This window comes from Corvus cornix, chromosome 8 (assembly GCF_000738735.6).
Source record: "Corvus cornix cornix isolate S_Up_H32 chromosome 8, ASM73873v5, whole genome shotgun sequence".
NCBI lineage: Eukaryota > Metazoa > Chordata > Aves > Passeriformes > Corvidae > Corvus > Corvus cornix.
Genome location: NC_046338.1, coordinates 7,409,140 through 7,432,051, shown reverse-complemented (window position 1 = coordinate 7,432,051; position 22,912 = coordinate 7,409,140). Strand labels below are relative to the sequence as shown.

Genomic DNA, 22,912 nt, shown 5'->3' with positions numbered 1-22,912 from the left:
GCAGAGAAGTAATCTGCTACGAGATGAATTGCTCCCTTTGCCGTGTCAGCACAGCTATGATGGCATCTGTATTTATAGGGAGCAGAGAGAAAAGGGATTTGTGAGCAGTTTTTCACCATGTGTACATAATGGGGTGTAAGAGTTGCATGGAAACAGCTCGTTTCCAGCTTCTGACACCAAAAAGCCCCTGTTTTCTTAAATGAACATGCCAAGTCACACAATTTATTACCAAATAGTATAAATAATCATTTAGGAAATAGTAATCCTAAGAAAGAGATCATGTAGGCATGGTTGCTTTTGAACACATCAAAAGCCATCCAAGAAATCACTGGCTGCCACTGTCTTTCATTTCCAAGACCCCCAGAAAAAGTGCACAACAGCCACCTACAATTTATGCTCTGGATTCAGAATTTCTTTATGTCCATCCCACCCAAGTTGCCACAAAAAAGAGATCCCTCTCTGCTCATTCATCTTTTCTGTCTTGGTCCCACTTTTCTGGCTGCACCAGGAACCAAATGAGAACTGTTTTGTCAGGTCGGTTTTCTGTGGGATCAGTCTTTTTCTAGCTCACAGCACTGCCACACAAGCAGTGTAGTGGCAAAAAGGAGGTGGCAGGGATGCACAGCCAGGAGGGCAAACAGAGCTGAACTGCCCCTCTGGGTACCCAGAACACATTTTCCTGAGCTTAAAGCAGCTGTGAAGCAGCAGTCTCCCTTCTCTCTGTGCTGCAGAAGAAAAGGGCTGTGTACTAGTAGCTAAATCAAGTTTCCTTTACAGCCACAACCTAAATTTTCAGATGAGCACCAGGACTAGTTTCCAAGAGCTCAACACCTTGCAAGCTCCTTAAACTCAATATTTAACCATGTTTCTTTTGGGAGACTTCCCCTATGAGAATTAAATCAAGAAAAGTGGTTTCTTCTCCAAACAGAAGATGAAACATCACAACTCTGAACCACTTAGAGATGCTTCACAAGGCTATTCCCAGTCAGAAAGAGATTGCAGTGTCTGGGAGTTAATGTGCTGACCAAGACATGTGACTGGGAACTTTGGGCAGGTGTCTGCCTCTACACTCCTCAGAAGTGATGCACATCCTCAAATCCTTTATTAATCTTGTTTTATTGATACAATATTGGTTTAGGTAATGAATGCTTGTTATTTAGCTTTGTCTCAGGATTTTGTTTTGACGTTACACGACTCTGCCCTTAGGACCAATATTGTAAATTAAACAGCAAACTCCCATCATTTTAAGTGCTGCAATTTTAAAAATAAAAAAATAAAAGAACAGCTGTCACCCAGGAAAAGAAAACAACAAAAGTGGAACCTAAACGAACATTCCCTTAGGCTGCTATTGTTTTCCTAATAACTTGGATGGTGTTTCCCCCTCCCCACCCACACAGCAGCAGTTGGAATAGGAAGACTAGACTTTCCTATAGACAGCTGATAAATCTTGTCCCTGTGAATTGAGAGTATTGTATAGAATTATAAAACTTGACTACAAGGAAGGAGGCTCTTGCAGAGATCATGGGAGTGATCACTAGTTGCTGGTGATCTCATGCAAATGAGCACAACTTCAAGAAATTCCAGGATGTCTGTCCAGAAGGGTCTTCAGGAAAAGTTAATCCCTCAACTGCCTCCCCTGGCAGCCCTGGTGAATCTGTGTAGGTGAACAGATGTTGCTGCAATGGGAGAGTGGAAGCGAGGAGAGGGATGTTAATTACATTGAAAAAGATTCTGAGATGCTGCTTGGGGTGGAAGAGTCTGAAACTGGGATACACACTGATCACAAGCTGAGCCTTCCTATGTTCACAGAAAATAGGCAAAACACCTTTCTCGCTCTTCCTCTTTAGGCTGTTCACCCAGAAGGAACAGCAGGTGCTCTCATGAAGGCAGCATTTGACCTCCAGTTGGTAATTTCAACAGTTAAGGAAAAAATTTCCCCTCTTGACTTGCTGTTTCCATTTTTCACTTAATTGTTGCAAAGACAAACGCTGCTGGCACAAACAGGCACTGGAGTGTAACCTGTAAAGATAAAATACAGAAGAAGCCTGGCTCTGCTCCCTGCACCAGCTCAGAGAGGGGTCTCAGTTCTTTGAGAATCACAGATCATAGAATAGTTTGGGTTGGAAGGGACATTTAAAGGCCATCTAGTCCAACTGCCCTGCAAAGATCAGGTTGCTCAGAGCCCAGTCCAACCCAGCCTTGAAAGTTTTCAGGGACAAGGCTTTTACCTCCTCTTCAGGCAACCTGTGCCTGTGTTTCACTACCCTTATCCTAAAAATTTGTTTTCTTATATCTAGTCTGAATCTCCTTTCCTTTATTTTAAAACCATTACCTGTTGTTTTGTCCCTACAGGCCCTGCTAAAAGGCCTGTCCTCATCTCTTTTATGAGCCCCCCCTTGAAGCACTGAAAGGCAGCAATAAAGTCTCCCCAGAGCCTTCTCCAGGAATTTGGGAAGTACTGCCAAGTACTACAGTGACTCTGTACTCATCCCCAGGAGTCAGGACAGAGAAATCTCTTCCAAAGAAGAAATCTCTTCCTCCTGAAGATGGGGTAGAATGGAGGAGTCTACTCAGGGAATAGCTCCACTCAATAACCAGAGCACAGCTTGAATCCCTGTTTATAGCCTCAACTGTGTGGGCATCCTCAGGGCTGGATGCAGCTCCTGCTTGCCAGGACAGGAGAACACAGGGCTGGAATGGAGCTCAACCTCATCAACACTTCAGGGTCTGGGATTTGCCCCCAGGGGTGTCGAGAACTCTGGGATGCTGCTGGCAAGGCAAATAGAGTGCAAAGTCAGCACAGTCCCCGATGAGCTCCAGCTGCTCTTGCCTTCTGCAAGGAACCACACCTTTGTTTGGGCCAATAATTGTGTTAGAGAGGGAAAACTAAAGAAGGGCAAGGGCAGGAGGGGGAGAAAGCCCGGAGAGAATCAGCACATGCTCCTGAGTCACAATCCTCATTGTAAGTGCCACTTCTGGGCACCTCCCTGAACCAGACCTTCAGCAAAGCACCAGCACCACAAATCCTGTTTGGGGGAAGGGAGGAGACAAACAGGAATCAGAATGAGGATTGTCCCCACTGGTGACAGCTACACCTTATCACAGACCATCTCCTCTTGGGACAAGCACCCAAAGGAGAGATGTCTCCTGCCCTTTGCCACTGCACTGACACTCCCCTCTCTCAAGGGTAAAGCAAAACAAAGATCTGCAGCACCTTGGCAGAAGTTTACTAAGTCATTTGCAAAATTAAAAAAAAAAATAAATAAAACTCCAAATAAAACTCAAAAGCAAAGCAAAGCAACCAAGCAAAAGAAAAAGCCACTGGAGGGTTTGGTCCTTTGTTTGCTGCTATGAACAGAACTAAGAACTCCAACCACCAGAGATACAAGCCAGATTTATAGAGGAAATTAAAAAAGAGAAGAAAGCCAAATATGTTTAGTTACTTAACTGAAAGTAAATCTAAGAAACCCAGATGGGATTATTCAGACCTAAGATCAGCTATTCAGGAGAGGAGAAAATGGAAACAAGTATTTCAACCAAACTGGTTTTAACACCCCTGTTAATTACAAATACATTCTGGAAGATAAAAAAATGTGAAAGAAATAAAGCCAGTGAAGGTCAAGAGTAGGCTCCTACAGCAACTCACAGACATAAATGGCACTTAGGTACCAAACTTTGATTCACTTGGCTGGGATTCATGAGCTGGGTGCTTATTCTCTGCATAATGGCTCAAAGGTAATAATCACAAATAGTGCTATTTAAATGGAAAATAAATAGCCCTGTCTCTTTAAGGACATCATGTCTCATTCTCAGTGGAATAGTGGCAGCTATAAAAAAAGCTATGATTTCAGTATTTCTTGTTATGACTTCTCTCCCCGCTTGTCTAAAAATAAAAGGCTACTCTGTAGTTCCAGATCAATCTAACTAAAAGAGAAGAATTCGCTTACAAAAACAAAATAGCAGCTCTGACACTAGTTAGGTATTCATCACATGTGGAAATGGCCCATAATGCTGCCTTCAAACCTTTCCAACAAGTTGCATTAAATTAGGTTGGGATTTTTTTTCCTTGCACCAAAAGCAAAATAAATATAGCTTTATTTAATGCTACTAAAACGTTCAGATTCAACTGGAACCCCAAGGCATGTGGCTTTGTTGTTAAAGCACATATACTGACTCTATTGATTGGTGCAGTCCTCTGTGCGAGAGAATTTGTCACATCAATAGCAACTGAAAAATACTCAGGAGCTGTAATATGGTTTAAATGAGCAGTTACCACATCAATATAAAGAGCATTTCAATGGCAGTAGATAGGAACCCTTTTGCAAACCTAGGGTTTGTTCTAAGATAAAAGCTGACAACTTTTTTTTACAAGGGAGATTTTTTTAAGTAATGGTGGTGAGCAAAGCAGCAACCCCTGTAGCTGTCCCGTGGTGACAGCACTCTTTGGACAATAAAAGCCACAATGGACAGAAAACTTCCAGGTAGGAAAGGAATGGCAATGCTACAAGCCAGGTGAGTCAAGGGCCAGAGAACTCTGCTGCTCCCTGGGCTTTTCCATTGCTGCTGCCCGGAGCACACCTGGGTCACAGCTGTGAATCCACCCCTGAATTTGCTTCCCAGAGCCCCAACCTGGCACAACACATGAGCTGGGACATGCTGGGTGTGAGAGGAAGACAGAAGAGACAATTCCTGACCTACCCTCAATGCCAAGCAAGAACTTGAGGAGGAGAAAACTTCTGCCATGCCTCTCCCTCTCCTTCAGCCTCCTGGGAGAAGGCAACACATGGAAATGGCCATTCCCAGCTGATACCAAATGTGATCTAGGCAGGCTCAGAGAGACTCGCTGGCCCCAATAACATGCAACCTAAATTAAAAAGTCACACAAGGTGTAAGAGGGAAGTGCAGCAAACATCCTGCACCACAGCTGCACATCAGTGGATCCTGGGCTTGGTGGGGCTGGCACACACAGCTGGGCTTGCAGACCTCCCCAGGATGTGCAGCCTCTGCTTTGGTCACAACTGAATGGGGAAAAAAATATAAACGGGAAATTCATGGCAAGGAACAAACCTCCATTTCGTGGGCTTGAGAAATCCCTGTTTTTCAATAATGAGAAATAGTTGTATATTTTCCAAGGAGGGGGCATCCTTTTCCTGACTCAGTGTGTTTATAGAGTACAAGTCTCTCTCAGCCACATCCCTCCTTCTCTTGGGTTAATGCACCAGGGACATTCTTGTCATTCAGGCAAAAACCCCACTAAAGGAAGGCGAGAAGCAGCATGTGCTGCAAGTTTTGAATAAGATGAGAAATTTCACACTATCCTGGTATCTTCTGGGTAACTGCTTATTTTATGATGACTAATAGGCAATTACTATGGTAATACTGCAATACAACATGTGTGAGGTTTGGAAATGAGAAATTATAGGTAACTACTTTGGACTCATTTCTATGGTAACAAAAAGTAATTGTCATTAAATACCAGTTATATTGCGGCTGTACCTGGTAATTATAGATTTTTTATGCCCAGTAACATAAATAAAACCAATAAATTTATTCAAAAGGTCCATGATTGTTTACTTATATGTTGCTATATAGAATACACAATGACAAACACCTAATTAGGAAAAATAAACTCCATTGAGAGCTTCATCTTGTCATCGGAGATGGATACTCTGTTTTTCAATTTAAGGAAATGCATGAATTTCACACGTATTAAATGAAGTTAAGGGAAAAAAAAAAACCAACAACCTCCTCTGCCAGAAAAATAGGTGAAAAATAATGAAGAGACAAGCAAATGATAGTCTGCATGTGTGGAGCTGTGTCTTACAACTGAACAAGTGATGGTATGAACCACCTGACATATCAGTCACTGTCGACATACACACACATATATATATGCAGGTATAGGTGTATCCCCCCAAAAAGGACATAAATAATAAAATAATTTGGATAAAGTCCACATGTGCATTTATTGTTAAAAAACCCTTATGCATTTCATGTGAACATGAATTTTTGACTATTTCTAGAGTCGTAAAAACATGTTCAGGATAAATCTGAAATATTTCACCAGACACAAAGCCTAGTTTTCTGATTGTATTTCAAATCTTTCAAAAGGAGCATTTAGAAAAGGTCAGGTTTTAAACAAATTGTGCCATTAACAAACAAAAATGAAAGAAGATTGTCCCTTATAAAATGCTGATATGAATAATTTGAAATGTTTCTCAAGCCTTCCCTTTTTTTCACTTGAAACAATTTGCTAAATTCGACTCCCTTCCACAAACTATTAAAGTCTTTACAAAACCATAATTCTGGGACAAAAATATACCATTTGCTCAGAACATGAAATCCCAGCACAGCTTTCATATGGACACTGACGCTGCTTATGGTGAATTTGGTTTACCAGTCTGGGTAGGGCTGGACTCCTTTCTGTCCAACAAACGACTTTTGTTAACCCCTTACACAAGCAAGAAGCCTGTGTTGAGTTCAAAAATATTGTCAGTGACAGTGAAATGAGGAAGGATTGGAATGCATGTGTGCCCTCTCCTCCCCACTCACACAAGTTCTTGCAGTCCCTACAGTCGTGCTAGAAGGATGCAGCAGTGATGGCATTTCAGAACATTTCAGCTAATTCATGGCTTTAATTCACCAAAGGCTGATACTGTCACAGCTCTCCCAGAGAAGGAACACAGAAAAGCCAAGGAATGGGAACACTCACCAGGTCATGCGACAGAGCCTTTAGAGAACAGTCAGGATATTTCATCTGCTTTGTCATGGCGTTTCTGGGATACCTCAGTGAAGAGCTCCCCAGACTAAGCAACACATCCCTTCTGGTGCCAGTGTAGGATTTTGCCTCTGGAAGGTGAGGCTAACAAATTGGAACTAATCTAAGACGGTGTGGTACAGTCATCTCGCCTGCAGGGACACATTTCAGCATTCAGCTGCAGAATGCCAGCTGAAGAACAAGCTCTCGATAAAGGAAAGTTCAGGCCAAGCCTGGGGATGCACGGCTTTTAAATCAAGAACACTTTTTTTCCCCCCTTAGTCTACCCCCTCCTCCCTGGGGACAGCAATATGATAATGCTGTACTGCAAACAGAGGGAGAAAAGTCAAGAAATCTCTCTTCCCTGCACTAGTTTTCCTTTATTTCCTGAAGCTGTTTCACAGTTTAATCCATCAGAGAGGGTGAGGTTAGTGCTATGGAGAAACTCACAAATATTTTTAGTTTTGTGCCACGTTCTTTCAAACTAAAGCTAAAGATCGAGTCATGTGCTACCCCCAGCAAAAGGGGTCTTTCTATTCGGGTGAGCGCTGAGGACAAGTTGCCAGCTAGAAATGAGGCCAGATTATGCTGAAGACTCTGTATTTTAGCTGGGTAAACCAATGGCCTCTGCCTGGGCAATTTAATTAACAAGCCCATGCACCATAACATCTACACACTGTAACTGCAAAGCTTAGAAGTGTAGTAATACCAGGCTTTAAAGACTTCAAGAAAAGGGTGCAGCCTGTCTTCCTGTTTTGGGAGACTCTACATCCTTGGCCACAGTGACAGGTACCTGTCATTATTCTGTATTTCAGGAGGAGCTGGGTATATTCATGCAGCAAGAAAAAGACTTGGAGGGGTTTTTTTTCCACTGAAAAGAGAGTGAAAAAAAAAAAAACCACAAAAACTTTTGTTCAAATTGTGTGTAGACTTTCCAAACATTCTGAATTAAAAGAGCTGCTTAATCAATCTGTACATCCCACAAGGCATTTTGTCTTTTCATTCCTAATTTTATAGGTCCACAAATCCTTCAACTCTTGAATAAACTTGAATAAATCAGTAAAGTTTAGCATCCATTTCCATGTACCCTGAAACACTGAGCTCTGACATTCATTTCCATGACCATTTCTTTTAGAGCCACTTGAATGTACATGCAACACATAAACAACTTTCCTCACAGATGAGTCTGTGCTTTATAGTTGCAGTACTAAACTCACTTATTGCTGGTGATGAACAGTTCACCACGTCCAAGTCAGAGACACAACCTATTTTGTCTGTTCTCTTGAGAATGAGCAACACTTTGTAGAAAACAGGAAATTCTTGGTGGCATCGTTGCAGATTTGGCTTAAACTCCTAAACCTCAGTTCACAACAACAAATGAAGGAGGATTTTGGAGGAGAGCATAGGACTCACACCCTTGGTGAAAGTCCTGCACCCCCAAAAATGGCAATGGAGAAAACCTCACCAGCCACCTCTTAGCCTATCACCCTGGCTTAGTGACTGGTTGGTTCCTGTTCTGATGTCAGGAGAAGCTGTCCATCCCATCCCTTCTCCAAGAGCTGCTGACACACTCAGGCTGTTCAGGGTGCCCACTGTGCCTGGGATTTCAGAGGACAGCCAAGTGCGTCTGACAGTGCCAGTTGTGCAAGGCTGTGCACTGGCGGGGTAAAAGAAAAACCTCTCTCACACTGGCAGGAGATCAATTTACAAACTCAAGCATGAGGTTTAATTACCCATTTCATTATCTTAGCTCGCATAGCTCTGAATGTGAACCTTCAATGAACCAAAGAAATAGTCACCAGCTGCTGCTTTGAGAAAGAGGGAGATAACAGCAAGGAGAAGTTCAAATGCCTAAAACTGCTCTTGCTGCATGTGGCACCCCTGTTTGCAAAAGCAGGGGGGTGTCCCCAGCCAACAGTTCTGTGTTAGACCCCACTATGTGGAAGACTTCTGAAAGTTCTATTTATGTGCTAATCTGAACAAAGACCAAAGGAGATGAAGCAGAGTTACCTAGCCAATCACTGAGAAGCCTCAGAGTCAAATTTTCAAATACAAGCAAGTGATCCTTAGAGATTTTTTTGGAAATTCATCCAGTAAATTCAAGTAAATAAATTGTGATGTGCTTGTGCATTTTGTATGAGCAGGAAATAAAGTGTTTGCTGTAAATTATTCACTCAGCACTAGTTAGCTGCAATGCTGGCACATTACTAGGCTTTTTAATATTCTTCTCAAGATAATAGGTAACATTTTGCTTATTATCCTCGTTTTAAAGTTATTAGTTACATTAGGCCATTTGTAAATACAGTGAAGAATTGCAAGAAAATCAAATGTTTTTTCAACTACCTCATTAAAATTCTCTTTAGTTCAGGAGGGTTGAAAATCCTGCATATCATGGCAAGTTAAACCAAGAGTACAACATCAGGCTCAGCAATTCCAAATTAATTCACATGCCCTTTCCTACTACCTGGGTTCCCAAAAGGCTTTTCAAGTTCTGAGCCATATGAATGCCTATAAAGCTGCACATCTCTCAAAAACTATAGATAACAGTGCAGGGGAAAAACCTACAGGGCAAAAACTATAAAAGTGCAAAGGAAAAAACCCTACAGGGCAAGTGAACTTATGGGGAAAACAAAAGCTGCTTAATTGCAACTGCAGTTTGCTTATGTGCAAGGCACCTGGAAGAAAGGAAAGTGATGTAGTATCAGATTCTAGAGCCATTTGGGGGGTTTATTGCTGTGTGGTGACAAATTCTGATAAGTTCCTGGTGCTGTCAGACACCACCACTGCAGTATCACTGTCTGATTTGGGATTGCCAAGAGCTGAGTGAGTATCACTGCAGCTGGAAGGACACCACTTGTTCTCAGAAGTTTCACTTAGAACACGTAGAACCACTGTTGAAATCACACCCACAACTCCCTGCTGCTTCAGTTTAGCAATTAGCAAAGAAAAGGAAGGATAAGGAACACAGGTCATAGAATCCTAAATGCTGAAAAGACCTCTAAAACCACTGAGTCCAACCATTAACTCAGCGCTGCTAAACCCTGTGCCGAAGCACCACATCCACACATTTTTTTGATTACTTCCAGGGACACTGATTCCAGGACTGCCTTGGGCAGCCTGTTCCAATGCCTGACCACCCTTTCCATAAAGAATTTTTTCCTAATACTTAACCTAAAACTCCCCTGGCACAACTTGAGGCTGTTTCCTCAACAAGGAACTGCCAGCAGCCCCATCTTCTGCACCTTCTGTCTTCTTCCTCAGTGGTCTCCTCACCCATACAATAACCCAGCCTTATTCTGCTTAGCAATGCAATACCTAATTAGATCAAAGCTCAAGGTAGCCTGGCTACAAAGTGAATTGTGTTATTTAGTCTTGCACTGTAAGCAAAACCACAGGCAGTATATTTCATTTCTCAGGGGCTTCTCCAGAGACCTGTGTGGTACATGTAATTGCCCCCACAAACAAATCATCAAGTAATCAACTGCTTTTCATTATCACCTCCAGCAGCACATTTATTTTGTAAATAAATGCATTAAGAGCAAACAATTTTAGAGAAAACAAAAGATTATCTGAATACGATCTCAACAGAGGAGGTGGTAAAGTAGTAATTCAGATACTAAAATGCAGCTAAATTAGCATAGGGTGGAATGATTATTCCATTCCATGTATCCCTATCTATTACAGTACAATAAGAGAGTGAAATCTGTGACTTTAATGGATGATCTGGGCAGTTTAAGGGAGCTGTGATTGACTGACACATTTACATAGAGGCTGATGAACAGCATAATGAGTGCATAAAACACAGCTAAGTTCTAACTCTAAGCTGACATTAACTCCCACACCTAGAGGAGGTTTGCAGAGCAGACACCCTGCTGTCTTGGAGAGTTGCTCTCTACCTTCTGAAGCAAACAAATTTTCTATTTGCCCCTTCCCTAGGTGGGAATTTCAGGAAGCACATGGCCACGTGGGAATCTCCAGTGTAAGAGGAATTGATTGAAACAAGCCATATGAGATTCAAGGACAAAACAGTGCAAGGTTTTGTTTAAGGCAGACATAACAATACACAGATTCATTCCCCACACCATACCTGTAATTTCCTAGGTAAACTCCATCAGGATTGAGCATGGGAGCAATCTTGAAGACCACGTGGTCTCTGAGTACTTTTGCAATTGGATGGTGGCTCACGAGGAAATCGATTATACCTGAGAAAAAAAATGAAAAAAAAAGAGTTTGAAGGGGAGGTGTCCATGACATCAATGATTTCCAGAGATCTACTTGAAATTTCACATATAAAAGATTAGAATGATGATTCCTCCTGGCACTGCTCCTGCTTCAACAGAGCAAACCACTTACAATCATGTAGCACCTGCCACCTGCTTAAAACTCCAAGAACTTTAAGGAGAAATACCTTAAACTGTCCTCAGAATGCAAGTACACCATGGCTGCATTACCAGACACTGCTGAGTTTCCACAGAGGGAGAAGTTACTGCTCATCAGCTGAGCCATGATAACCAAACCTTTCTCCTCCTAAGAGGAGAAATGAAGATACCTCACACAGACAGCCTGCTCACACTGCAGCTCACCTTGTGAGAGGCAATTTGTTGAGCAGAGCCACCTCAAATTCATTTCAGCATACACCCAGACCTACCCTTGACATGTGAACACAGGTTTCAGATCATCTGCATGTATAGAGAGGTGTAAAATGCCTCACAAAAATTGGGAGAGTTACATAATATCTGCACTGGGCACAGGGATATTGTGCCTCTGGTGGACTGGAATTTATAAGGACATATTCATCACTTATTTTACAGTCCTAAAAACCAGGAGTAACTAACTCCAGCTCATCAACTTCTTTAATGTGGCAAGTGACGGGGAAGCAGATCCTAAATGCCCTTCCTTTGGGTGCATCAGAGCACACCAGAGCCTGCAAGAGCTCCTTCCTCTTGGCCTCGTGCTTGGGGAGCCACTAAACATTGCCTCAGCCCAGGGCTGCTGCTGGGGCAGGAGACAGGAATCTGGCAGTTAAATTCACTGCTTATCCCTCACTGAGTTGGTACTGACAGAAATAGCTTCCAGGGAATTAATGTTGAGATAAATTGAGTTCCTGTGTAATCTCAGGACACCCACAGACAGGTCATGACAATTTGCTATTTATTGTAAGGTCCATCCTGTGAAGCAGGAACCATTTACTGAATTTCCCCAGAATAAATCAATCACTACAGTCTAGTAACAGGATAAAATTAAGCAGAGAAAAATTAAGGCCGCTCATCAGTAAAATTTCACTAATGGTGAGCTCTATTAGAGTGTGGAATTGTCTCTCCAGGGTAAGAGTGGAATCCCATCATCAGAAATATTTAACACTGGACAGGGTAAAGCCTTAGGGAATAGCTATAACAAGCAACAATTCAGCATAGAAGAGATGGCCTGGGCTAGCTAGCTGACTTCAGACCTGATTTTTTGTGATTCAATCAAAGTATTAAAAAACACCCCTAAACCCCGTGTTCATGCCAGGTTAAATACACTTGTTTACAGCTTGGCTGAAACATACATTAAAGATGAGACCAAAATCTCACATTCTGCACAACTGCTTCATTTAGCTAATTTCTTGAGGCCCACTTTGTATTTCAAATACCAGTAAATCTGAACCTATGCTGCTGTTGAAATGAATTCTAATTTGCTTAGGCACGTGGAGAAAAATGAGGCTTCTGAAATGTCTGAGATTATCAAGGTATAGTTGACTCTAAACATCAACAATTTTTCATGTCTCAGTGACTTATCCTGAAGAGGAGAGAGGAACTTTCTGTAACCAGGTCTTCCACTTGAGAAGAAACTAAACCTGAATTTCTGAGGAAAATTAGCATATACATAATTATATTGCTCAGGAAACGTTCCTGCAATTACCTCCTCTCAATGAAGGAAACCGAACACCGATCTGCTTTTTTGGCTGGTGTTGTGACTTCTGCTCATTACCCAACAGCAAGAACACGAAGGAATGACGGGGACGCAGTTGGATCCTGAATAACCAGATTTCCTAACTGTATGCAAACACGAAAAGCTTAGCTATGTTAAACTGCTGCTCTGACTGTTTCCTGGCAGTGTGTGAAACATAATCCACAGTATGCACACCTGGAGGGCTCCAAATCACTTAAAGGGAAACAACCCCTCACTCGGTCTGTGGTTTGTCAAGACACCGTGCTGGTTTTAGTTTGAAAGAGATTGCAACTAGACTCAACTAGACTCAAACATCACATCAGTTTGTGTTTTGGAGGAGTTAATTATTCAGAAATCACTGTGTCCAGAACAAATTTTATCCTTGGTTGAGTAAGACCCTTCAAGCTGAAATAAAGCCAGCATAAATATCGCATCGTGTGCATTGTGGATCATCGCTTCACCAAAGGCCTTGGCAGAGCACCAGGCAGGCACATGCCACAGCTCCTCATGCAGCAGGGAGGACTGTGAATACCTCTGGGGTAAGAGGACTGCTCTTCATTCAGTGTGACACAAGAGCCCAGACTCTCAGGGCTTTGCTGTGGCTGTCACTGTGCCAGTGAAGAGGCTTGTCCAGCTTCTGCTCATTTTGCCCCTGTTATTGATGCAGCCTCACTCACAGATCTTGGCAGGAGCATCTTGGCAACAGGAAGCTGCAGTTTTCAGCTTCAACAGGCAATTACTACTCCCTGACCAAGGAGAGCATGCTGTGGTGTGGAAGGCTGCACATAAACATGCAATGGGTGAGGCTCTACTCTGCCTGATTCCCTGCTGCACCCAACTAAAGGAGCCTGACCTTTGACACCCAGAGCTTGGTGTCAAACAAGACGCAGCATTTCCCCAGGCACACCAATCTACCAGGGCTGCTGCAGCCAAGTTACCCATCAAAAAGAGGTTTACTTGATTTTCTTACTGAGGAGACAGTCAATTAAGCCTGAAGAAGCCTTACCCCATTGTAAAAATGCAAAGGAAGAGTTAAAAATAACTCTCAGAATTCTAACCTGGAAGTAGCAGCAGGAGCATGAGAGAAGCATCAGATAAAAGCATACATTTACATATAGAAACCTCACCTTAAAATTATTGTGAGTATCCAAATAATCGACACAATGAGGAAATAGCTTTGTCTTTCAGAGGAACCCAACAGTTCTGGACTGTCTGAAACAGTCTGGATCAATAATGTTTAAAATAAAAAGACAGATTCAGACTACTAAAAAAAAAAGATACCATTGTAGAGAACTTGGTCCTCCTGTTAATAAATCAATACAAACTAAATTTTACAGCTTCTGTAATCAGCAAGAGACATATCAGTGTATCTCATTAGGCCAGGGTTAAGAATTTGGCAGCAACCAAAGCCCATTTAATATCATTTACTTCAAGGCAGACATGGCAATACAACAGATGCCCTAATTTATTTGTTGATCTTTGTATTAAAATAACAGTTTGCTGGTAAACAGGAAGGGTAATGATGCCAGTCACCCTTGTTAGTGGCTAATAATTGCTTAATTTGTCCACTAATTGACCTGTGCGACTGTTGAAGCACTGGATCATGTTGCAGGGCATGAAGTAAACAAGGCCACTGTAATGTTACTTTAGAGAATGACTTCTGGAAATAGAACTACTTATTGCTATAAATTTTCTTTTCACAGATGAGCAGATTAATTGGTCTGCCAATTAGTCTGCTATTAAAGAAAAAAGGGCTGCCCACAGATTGGTTGGATCTTCGAACTACAACCCCAGTTTGGGTCAAAGGAAATAATCCAATCTGAATCAGTCATATCAGATATGAAAAATAAGCATTATTTAAAAAAACAAACCTCTGTGGCTGGAGATCAAGGAAAAAGCCCAATAATGAAGTATTAACTCTTCAAGAAACTTCAAAATAAAATGGAGAACCTGATGGAATGGGCCTACTGAGACACTTTACAGTGTGGAAAAGTTCGCCAATTAAAAGAAGCAAAACAATATGGATTATTTTCCTCTCAAGCTTTCTGGAAAGCAATTAAAATCTTTATATTTCAAATAATAACATGCAATTATAGATACTGCCTGGAACCAGAATAGCTCAGAAATCAGCATTCAGCCATGACACAAGAAGAGGCTTATTCATAGTCCACTAAAAATCCACCAAAGTCTTTACATTAACTTCAAGGAGCTTTTGATAGTTGCAAGTGAAAGCGAGGAAAGAACTGAAAACAAGGAAAAGGGAAAACAATACTCAACAACGACAAGTACTAGAGACCCAGCCACATTGACTTGAAAATGTCAGACTGTTGAAAAACTGCTTTCTTGGTAAACCCAGTTTCACCAAAACTACACCAAATCTGGACCAACCCCCTTCTACTCTGAGTCACTTCCTTATCATTATTCTTTCTCAAGGCTGAATCCACTTTTTCAAATTTCTCTTGCCTTCTGCAGCTCAGCACCTCTCATCTGCTCCAACGTTAGGTCCTGTGGCATCTCTGCACCCACCCCAATCCAGCTCAAATTGTCTGCTGGTTCTTGTCAAGCAAGTTAATCATTCCCTCTTCCATAACATGTCATTTCCACTGTTCTGTCAAGACATTTCCTCAATCGACCTCCTTAAACTCTGTTTAAACTTCCTGCTGGCTCTAACATGACCTCTCCACATTTGCTCCTTCCAAAGAAAAGCCTGTCTTATCCCCTGTTTTTTCCATTACTCCATCCTTTCACCCCCAGTCTGACAATATATTTAATTGTGCAACCATATAATACGTTTGCCCTGGTCCTATTAGTGAAAATCTAATCAGCACAGATCCTAATGCAATATGGCAACTGCTAATGCAAACATACCCTGCACTGTATCTAGTATATGCCAAGACAGAAGTGATTTATGTTTTCAGACCCATTTCTAATGCTGAGGAGCTGCTGGTATCCTTCAGTCAGCCAGCTCACCACAGCCTGCAGGTTAAAGGGAATGTGACAATTGGGCTCTAACAGCCATAGGATATATTCACTGAAAAACAAATGGAAAGGAGTCCCAAATTCTTATGCTCATATGAAACTATTGAAATATACTGTTAAAGGAGACTAAATCCAATGTGAATGACACCAGAGTTATGTTTTAGTGGAGAGTAAGAAAGCAAAAATATGGGATTCGGCTTTTTAGAGAAGTTTTCTTTAGTGTGACGGTGAATAAAAACATCAGGTGATAATGGCCAAGCAGTTAGAATATTCCATCTCCAAAGAACACGTACAACTCATAGAATAAATGACAGCAAGTCATCACTGTGTCACCATTTGCCTGTGAAGTGACTCTCCTTCAGCAACAGGGCCCTCATCTGTTCAGCCTCTCCCCTCTCTCATGGGACTGCAGGAAAGAACCATCATCCAAAACAACAAAACATGAAAAAGACAGATGGATCCTCTTCTCCACCCCAGCATGGTGGGAAAGGGGTCACACTCCCACTGAACCCTGCCCAGCACAGGTCACAGCAATGCTGTGCCAGAGTGGGCTCCAGAGAAAGCACATCTGCTCCTTCAGTGCAGCCCCCAGCAGAGCCCAGCAGGCAGGAATGGTCCAATAATGCCTTAGCTTGAAGTGCTTCCATATTCAGCACAACAAGGAAAAGTGTAAAAGCATGTGAAGGGTGATAAAGGAGCAGAGCTGACTCATAGTGAGATTATTGATATGATCTAACATCATGCTGTCACCAAAATTATTCCTACAAAAGATCATCACAGAGGGGTCCATATGCACGGGACCATCATGGATGCTGACTCTGCCCCTTTTTACAGTTCTGCTCCTCCTCCTAATGTGGAAAAACAGACTGGCAAACCCAAAAGTGTTCTATTTGTAGTATTTCACACTTTTTTAGAAACATGTTTCTTGGGCAGGGGAAGGGGTGAACAAGGGTGAACACAGGAATACTATATATATATGAAAGAATATACATATATATATGAATGAATATACATCTATGAAAGAATATCTAGATTTTGAATGCTTTATTAATAGGTTGCTTTTTCTTTCCAAAGGTCCCTTTGAAATCCATAGCAAAACCAAGGTTTATTTCATCAAAATTAGAAAACCTAATATGGCTGGTGAAGAAGCACTGCAAAACTGAAACAGGCACCTGCTTAGGGTGTTGAAGGAAAATTTGATGCCTGAATTATGTCATCAGTTTCTGAATGCCAAAGCTGATGTATATCTGCGTGCATATGCCTCTCTCTGAGTAGTTTCTGCAATCAAGGAAACTGGGAAGGTCCAGAACAGTGTCTGCTTACCCTGAACCCCCTCTCTGGCCATCCTCAGCACACCCAAGTGCAAGGAAAACAAGGGCGAGCGTGCTTGCTCTCAGAGGGATGCAGCACCTTGTGCAAAACCTTAGTGAGCATCCATCAGACCCCACTTTTCAGGTCAGACTCTTCTCCTGCTTCCTCTGCTGATGTTCAGACTTCATTTAAACTTCCCCCAGGAAAGGCTCAGAGGGGACCTGCACAGGCCTGCAGGTGCCACATGATGAAAAACAATCAAGCTTTTTGAAAATGCAGAGAAGTGAACAATTTTCCCCCGTGGTTCCTGTGGACAGGAGCTCTCAAGGGAGACAGCAACTAAACAATAATTGCCCACGACAAAATACATCAGAGCCAACCAAGGCAGGCGAGACAGCTCTAGGAAGGACATCCCTGGTTACATTATTTCTGAAGGGCACAGAAAGAGAAGGGCTGATTGATTCTCTTGGAGTACCAAACCTTTTGATCACACAGCAATTTGTCCCCAGCTAGAGAGGTAAATATTTCAGTGCTAAGTGAGATCTCATTGCATGAGTTTGGTTGGTTGAAAGCACCCCAAAAAAAGTCTTTAGGTCCCCATGGTCATTTCAGTTTTTTTTAAACCTGCAACCATCATTGCTATAGTAAAAATAAAACCCAACAACAACAAAAAAAACCAACCAAAAACGAAACCAACAGTGAGTACCTTGTGAATTGTACACAGAGCCCCACTTCACCTACTTTTAAAGAAGTTTTAATCAACTTGAGACAGAAATGTTGCACACCTAAGGATCCAGCTGCAATAAGCAGATTGATTAGAAACACATCAAGCTATATTACAGCATGTTTGTTCTTTTATTTACCGTTTAGTCTCTCATCTATTCTCTGCTGTAACTCTTGGTCTCTTCAAAACACAGGATTAAAAGCAAAGGAAATCTCAAATAATGGGATAAAATGAATGTGCAGGAAATGAATGGGTGAATTAGATTACAGCAGATGAAACACTGAGGTCTCAAATGCAAAATGCAGGGAGTTTATTTAATTTGTTACTCTTTTAAAATGAAAATATGCTCACTGACTTGAATTAGTAATTTTCCCATTTTAAGATATGTTAGGCCATTACAGCTAGGCCTGTTTCCAGAGCAGTGAAATAAATGGAAAACAGCCAGTCTCCCAGGGAACACAATCCTCACCGCATTTTGCCAGCCCAGTGGAACAGTGCTAATGTCAGCTCCAGAGAAAACCATGCTTCTGCTGGAGGGGCTGCACACAAAGGAATTGAGAATGACTGGCAACAAATAGTTCAAATGGCAGAGCAAGGCACAGTGGATTTTCTCCAGTTTTAATGTGCATGGTAAGCACAGACAGTAATTGATTTAAAGAAGATTCAAAAAACCCCATCATTCCTGATCATTCCCTCCCTCCTCCAGTTAGCACAGTGTTCCACAAAAAATTAATCTGGAATTTGGTGTGGCTGGAACATAAATCCATGTGAAGCAGTGGGAACAGCAGTCAGGAACCTCCCAGATGGGTTCTCTCAGTATGAGAGAGGAAACTGCTCTGTCAGTCGGGGCATCCCAGCCAACACCTCCACCCCTCCAGGTTTCCCAGATCTCTTCTTTTGCATGTCATGATCTAACTGAGGGAACTGAAGTCTCTGGTGGAGGACCACAAGTGTGTGGCAGCCCTCTCTAAACACATCAGCAGGTGGCAGGGTGTGGAGACAGTAAGTGCCTGTTGTGCTACGATGAAATAAGACTCTGACCATTCTGGTACCCAAACATTTCAACTGCTTTCCAGAATTATATAGTGATAAAAATCCTTCTCACACCATTGTAAGGATACAGGAGACACTTCTGCCATTACAGCCTCAAATGACATCTGACATCTATTAAGATTGCAACTTCCATGAAGGTTTGGGAAAACTGTGCCATGGTAAAACATTCTGGGACTATTGGGTAAGAAGATGGACCATATGATACCACAGGCAGACCTTGTTTCCCATTTTCATGTGTCTGCTGATTGGACAGGCCTGACTGGGATGGAAACCTTCAAATTTATCATGGATATTCCACATAAAGGAGGTACATTCACACCACTGCCTTTCATGTGCACTATCCTACTATTTTTGTGAAACTTCTACATTTAAACCATGCAAACAAGGCCTCAGAACACCAAAGTGTTCCCAACCCTGACGCTCCAGATGCATTTCAAACAGGGAGAATATTTGTGAAATGGATGTGACTGGAATAGTCAGCCAAAAATCAACAGTCTACAAGTACAATCAGTTCAGTGTAGAAAGTTGCTAAGTGATGAGTGTTTGGGATTTCCTATGTATTTTTATGAGCTGTTGCTCTTTCCTCATAAAAAGATTCACATCTGCTTTGAAGGATATGTGACTGCTGGTGCTTGGCTGGAGCACAACATCCCAGTTCAGTGCTGAAAAGATATAGATATACATTGCCAGTAAAACATAATTAAAGTTGGCATTCCCAGTGACTGGGATGTGGGACCAGGAGCCAGAATGCCTGATCTTGGTCTCTAGCACTGCTGATTTTTGGCAAGTTGCTACCAGAGTCTGCTATTTTAGTGTTCAACTTGAGATAGCAATGGCCAGATTTTCAGGGCAGCAAAACTGGCATCTCTGGGGCCAAACCCAGCAGATGGATTTTCCAAACAAACTCATGAAAGCTCATTGGAGCCGACTGCACCTGGAAACATGGCAAGTGGCCACAAAATGCTAGGTGCTGAGTAAAATTCTGAAACTTTTCTGTTCTCACTCAGCTGTCACTAGCAAGATTTGTGCCACTGACAGTCCATCTCCAGCCCACTCTTCCCTAAAGACAAGCACTTTCTAAAAATCAGCCCTGTAGAGGTCAACACGGAAAGACTTTTGGTGACAGAGACAACCAATGCTGCTGGTCAGTTCAGAACTGCAGCCTTGAGCACTCTCACTTCTGCTGGTTTTTTTCTTTCAAACAAAGTCAAGGAGCACCGAAAGTGTTCCACAAACCAAGTGCTCTCAAAACCTCACAGGATTACCTGGAGAGAGTAAAATGTTGCTTTTAATTTTGCCTGTTAAAATTGTCAGCCAAAAAAAAAAAAAAAAGAGACAATTAAGCATTTTGTGAGGACAAGTGTAGTTGCTACTTTAAAATTCTCTAGCTACTTTATTCTACCCTAAGCCTGATCCAGTCTGAAGAGCCTGAAAAAAGATAACTTTACTAAGCAGACTTTAGTAGATGATGAGACCACACAAATGATCTTGTTACAAAGGATGACTTAGGTCATGTTTATGTAATCTTGTTCTGATAAAACTGTCTTCTAACATGCCTTAAGACTTGTTCTGATGCTTTGGCAGCTTAACAGCTGAAGACCCCAAGGAACCAAACAGTTGGACCCTTCCTCTTATTTGTTGGACCCAGCAACTTATGGCCTCAGGACTCATTTTGATGCTATTGAATTGCATTGTGGATCTTTTCAGTCTTCAGGAAAAGACATAGAACAATGAAAAAACCCACTCGATTCAAGTTGGGTGTTTATAGCAGCAGCAGGCTGCTTGAACACGTGTTCAGAGCAGCAGTAGGGTGTTAGTGGCACCATTTCCCTCATTCCACTGCAGCTCTGAGTGCGTGGGGCTCGTGCTCTCTCCAGCAGCACCACGAGCCCAGCTGGAACATCGGGTTCATCTCTCCCTTTATTTCATGGTTTCTGCCTCTCCTGCTCCTTGCAGCCGTGGGATACCCACAAGCTTCAAAGGACTAGACTAGTACAGAAGAGCAGAATGAGGCCAGGGCTGGATTTGTCTGGTAAAAAGTGCAAACCTGCACAGAGGGAAGCAGTCTGTCTCCTGCCCTCTGCAGTGAAGAGCCCGTACCTCAGCCCTTAATTACCCCGATGGCTGATGTCACTTGTTAAACCACAAACTAATCTCCCCAGGCCCAGGGGCAGCTGTGCAGTTCTCCAGCAGAAGATGCAACAGCAAAGACCTGTGGAATTGAGTTGAAAGAACCTGTCAGGCTGACAAAGAGAGAAGGGATTGGTGGGAGCACATAGCTGCTGCTGCAGGATTGCCCAAAGGGTTCCTAAATTCAGTGCACAGCACAGACTGTGTGGGTGGCTTTGTTGGCTGGCTTTCCTTTCTTAAATTTTCTTAATATGCTGTAAGGAGCTTGGAGTTCTCTTTGCATCAGAATTAGACTACCAATACCCCCTGGATAATGCCTCTTTTCCTCCTGGGAAAAAACAAAAGGGCTCCTGGAGAAACACTGCAAGGATCAGATGATCTGGTTTCATTAATGAATTGCTTGGGACTTATCAGAATCATTCTCAAGATGTTACCTCAGAATATGAAGTGCTTGGTCCTTATTATTCAAAGTCCATCCTTCCCACGAGTGTGAGTCCCCCAGACAGCTCGAAAAATATTCACTGCGTTATGGCCCTCAATTTTTACAGAATTAACTAATGCTAAACACAGCTATAGTTTCAGCCTTAGAGTTGAACAGTAATATGCAGAAGATTCCATCTTCCCTGATGTGCAAGACAAGAGACAGAACAGAGGCTTGATTGCAAAGAGGGGAAAAATAAACACAAGGGGAGTAAAATCCAGAATTCATGAGCCAGAGTCAAGCAGGCATGTACCCTGGTAGAATTAACTCAGGCATCCTTGCACTGTTTCCTGCTATCCTTATCGACTCATGAAACACCAGGCTTTTCACTGCGCCCTGAAAGGGAGTTTCAGCCGTCCACCAACAGCTCACACAGCACCAGCAAGGAGGTAAAAGCCAGAAACAGAAAATCACTTCATTCTCCGGTTTTCTATTTAGAGCTGTAAGGGTCTTGCAAGGGAAAAAGAGAAGCTGCATCATTACAGTGTTGCTGCTTTACCCAGGACCAGGCTGAGCTCCCCAGGGCCTGAAAGATGACTGCTTTCTTCCCTATTATGACAACTGGAGACGTGGAGGTCAGAAACCTTTCCAGGGCCAACAAGAAGGCTGCACCACAAGTGTAAATTTTCCAAAGTTGCCTGCACTGGGGAAAAGATTCCCAGCAGAGCTATAAAAGTGATAAAAATACACTTTGATGGACACAAGGAGGACTAAGCAGTCTTAATTCTACTTGGGAATCCACTAAAAGTTGCAAGGAATAGCCAAAGAAGATGAACCTTCTCCTTCCAAGCCTTTTGTTGAATTGTTTCCCCAGGACTCTGAGCACTTCCTATATGGCCAGAGTAACCTTTTCATAACCTGGTAGCAGTGCCTTTCTTTGGGAATCAGGAACTTTGGGATTTCAGTGTGCTTGGTTCACCAAAGGTGGGCACTGGGAGTGGGGGGATAGACTAGTTTTATCCTTGGACCTGCCACAGAGTGCTGCTGTGCAGGCACAGCAAACACAAGCAGCAGCTACACTGTGCTCTGAGTCTCAGAGCATTAACTGTGGTCGCAACAAGAACTACAGAAGTCAGAAGATGGATAGATTAGCCCAAGCAAAGAATGTGCTGTAAGCTGAGAAGGCAGAAGGTGGATTTCTCTGGAGGCAGACGGAGAATACATTTACATATGAAAATCTAATACACAGTGAAAAAGGAAAAGGGCATTACATAAATAATACGAGGGAAGAAATGAAAAATATGTATTTTTAAACACATTCTAAAAATGGTTTCCAGCATCTGCAAACATGTTGCTCAGCCAAGCAAAGACCCAGGGGCAATAGGCTTGGATGAGGCAGGCACACACAGAGAGCAGAGGGGCCCTGCAGAACATCACTCATTCACAACTATCCTTTCCAGTTCCCTTCACCTGTAGGGGGGTGGGAGAGTACACTGGGGGTATCTCTATTAATTTACCTTTACTTTTAATGAGCTGTAGACATTTGCTCCTGGCCACATCACAAGTGGGCTCCTCAGCAGGACAGACTGCTGGTGCCACCCACTGC

At 42.5% G+C, this 22,912-nt stretch overlaps 1 protein-coding gene across 1 annotated transcript in view; it reads right to left on the bottom strand.

Moving 5' to 3' along the window:
• BEND5 (BEN domain containing 5) overlaps window positions 1-22,912 on the bottom strand; it is an 885,667-nt gene that overhangs the window by 172,353 nt on the left and 690,402 nt on the right. The window contains exon 8 of the mRNA XM_039556517.1: window positions 10,845-10,959. Coding sequence (XP_039412451.1) covers window positions 10,845-10,959 — 115 coding nt within the window. The remainder of the gene's footprint in view (window positions 1-10,844; window positions 10,960-22,912) is intronic.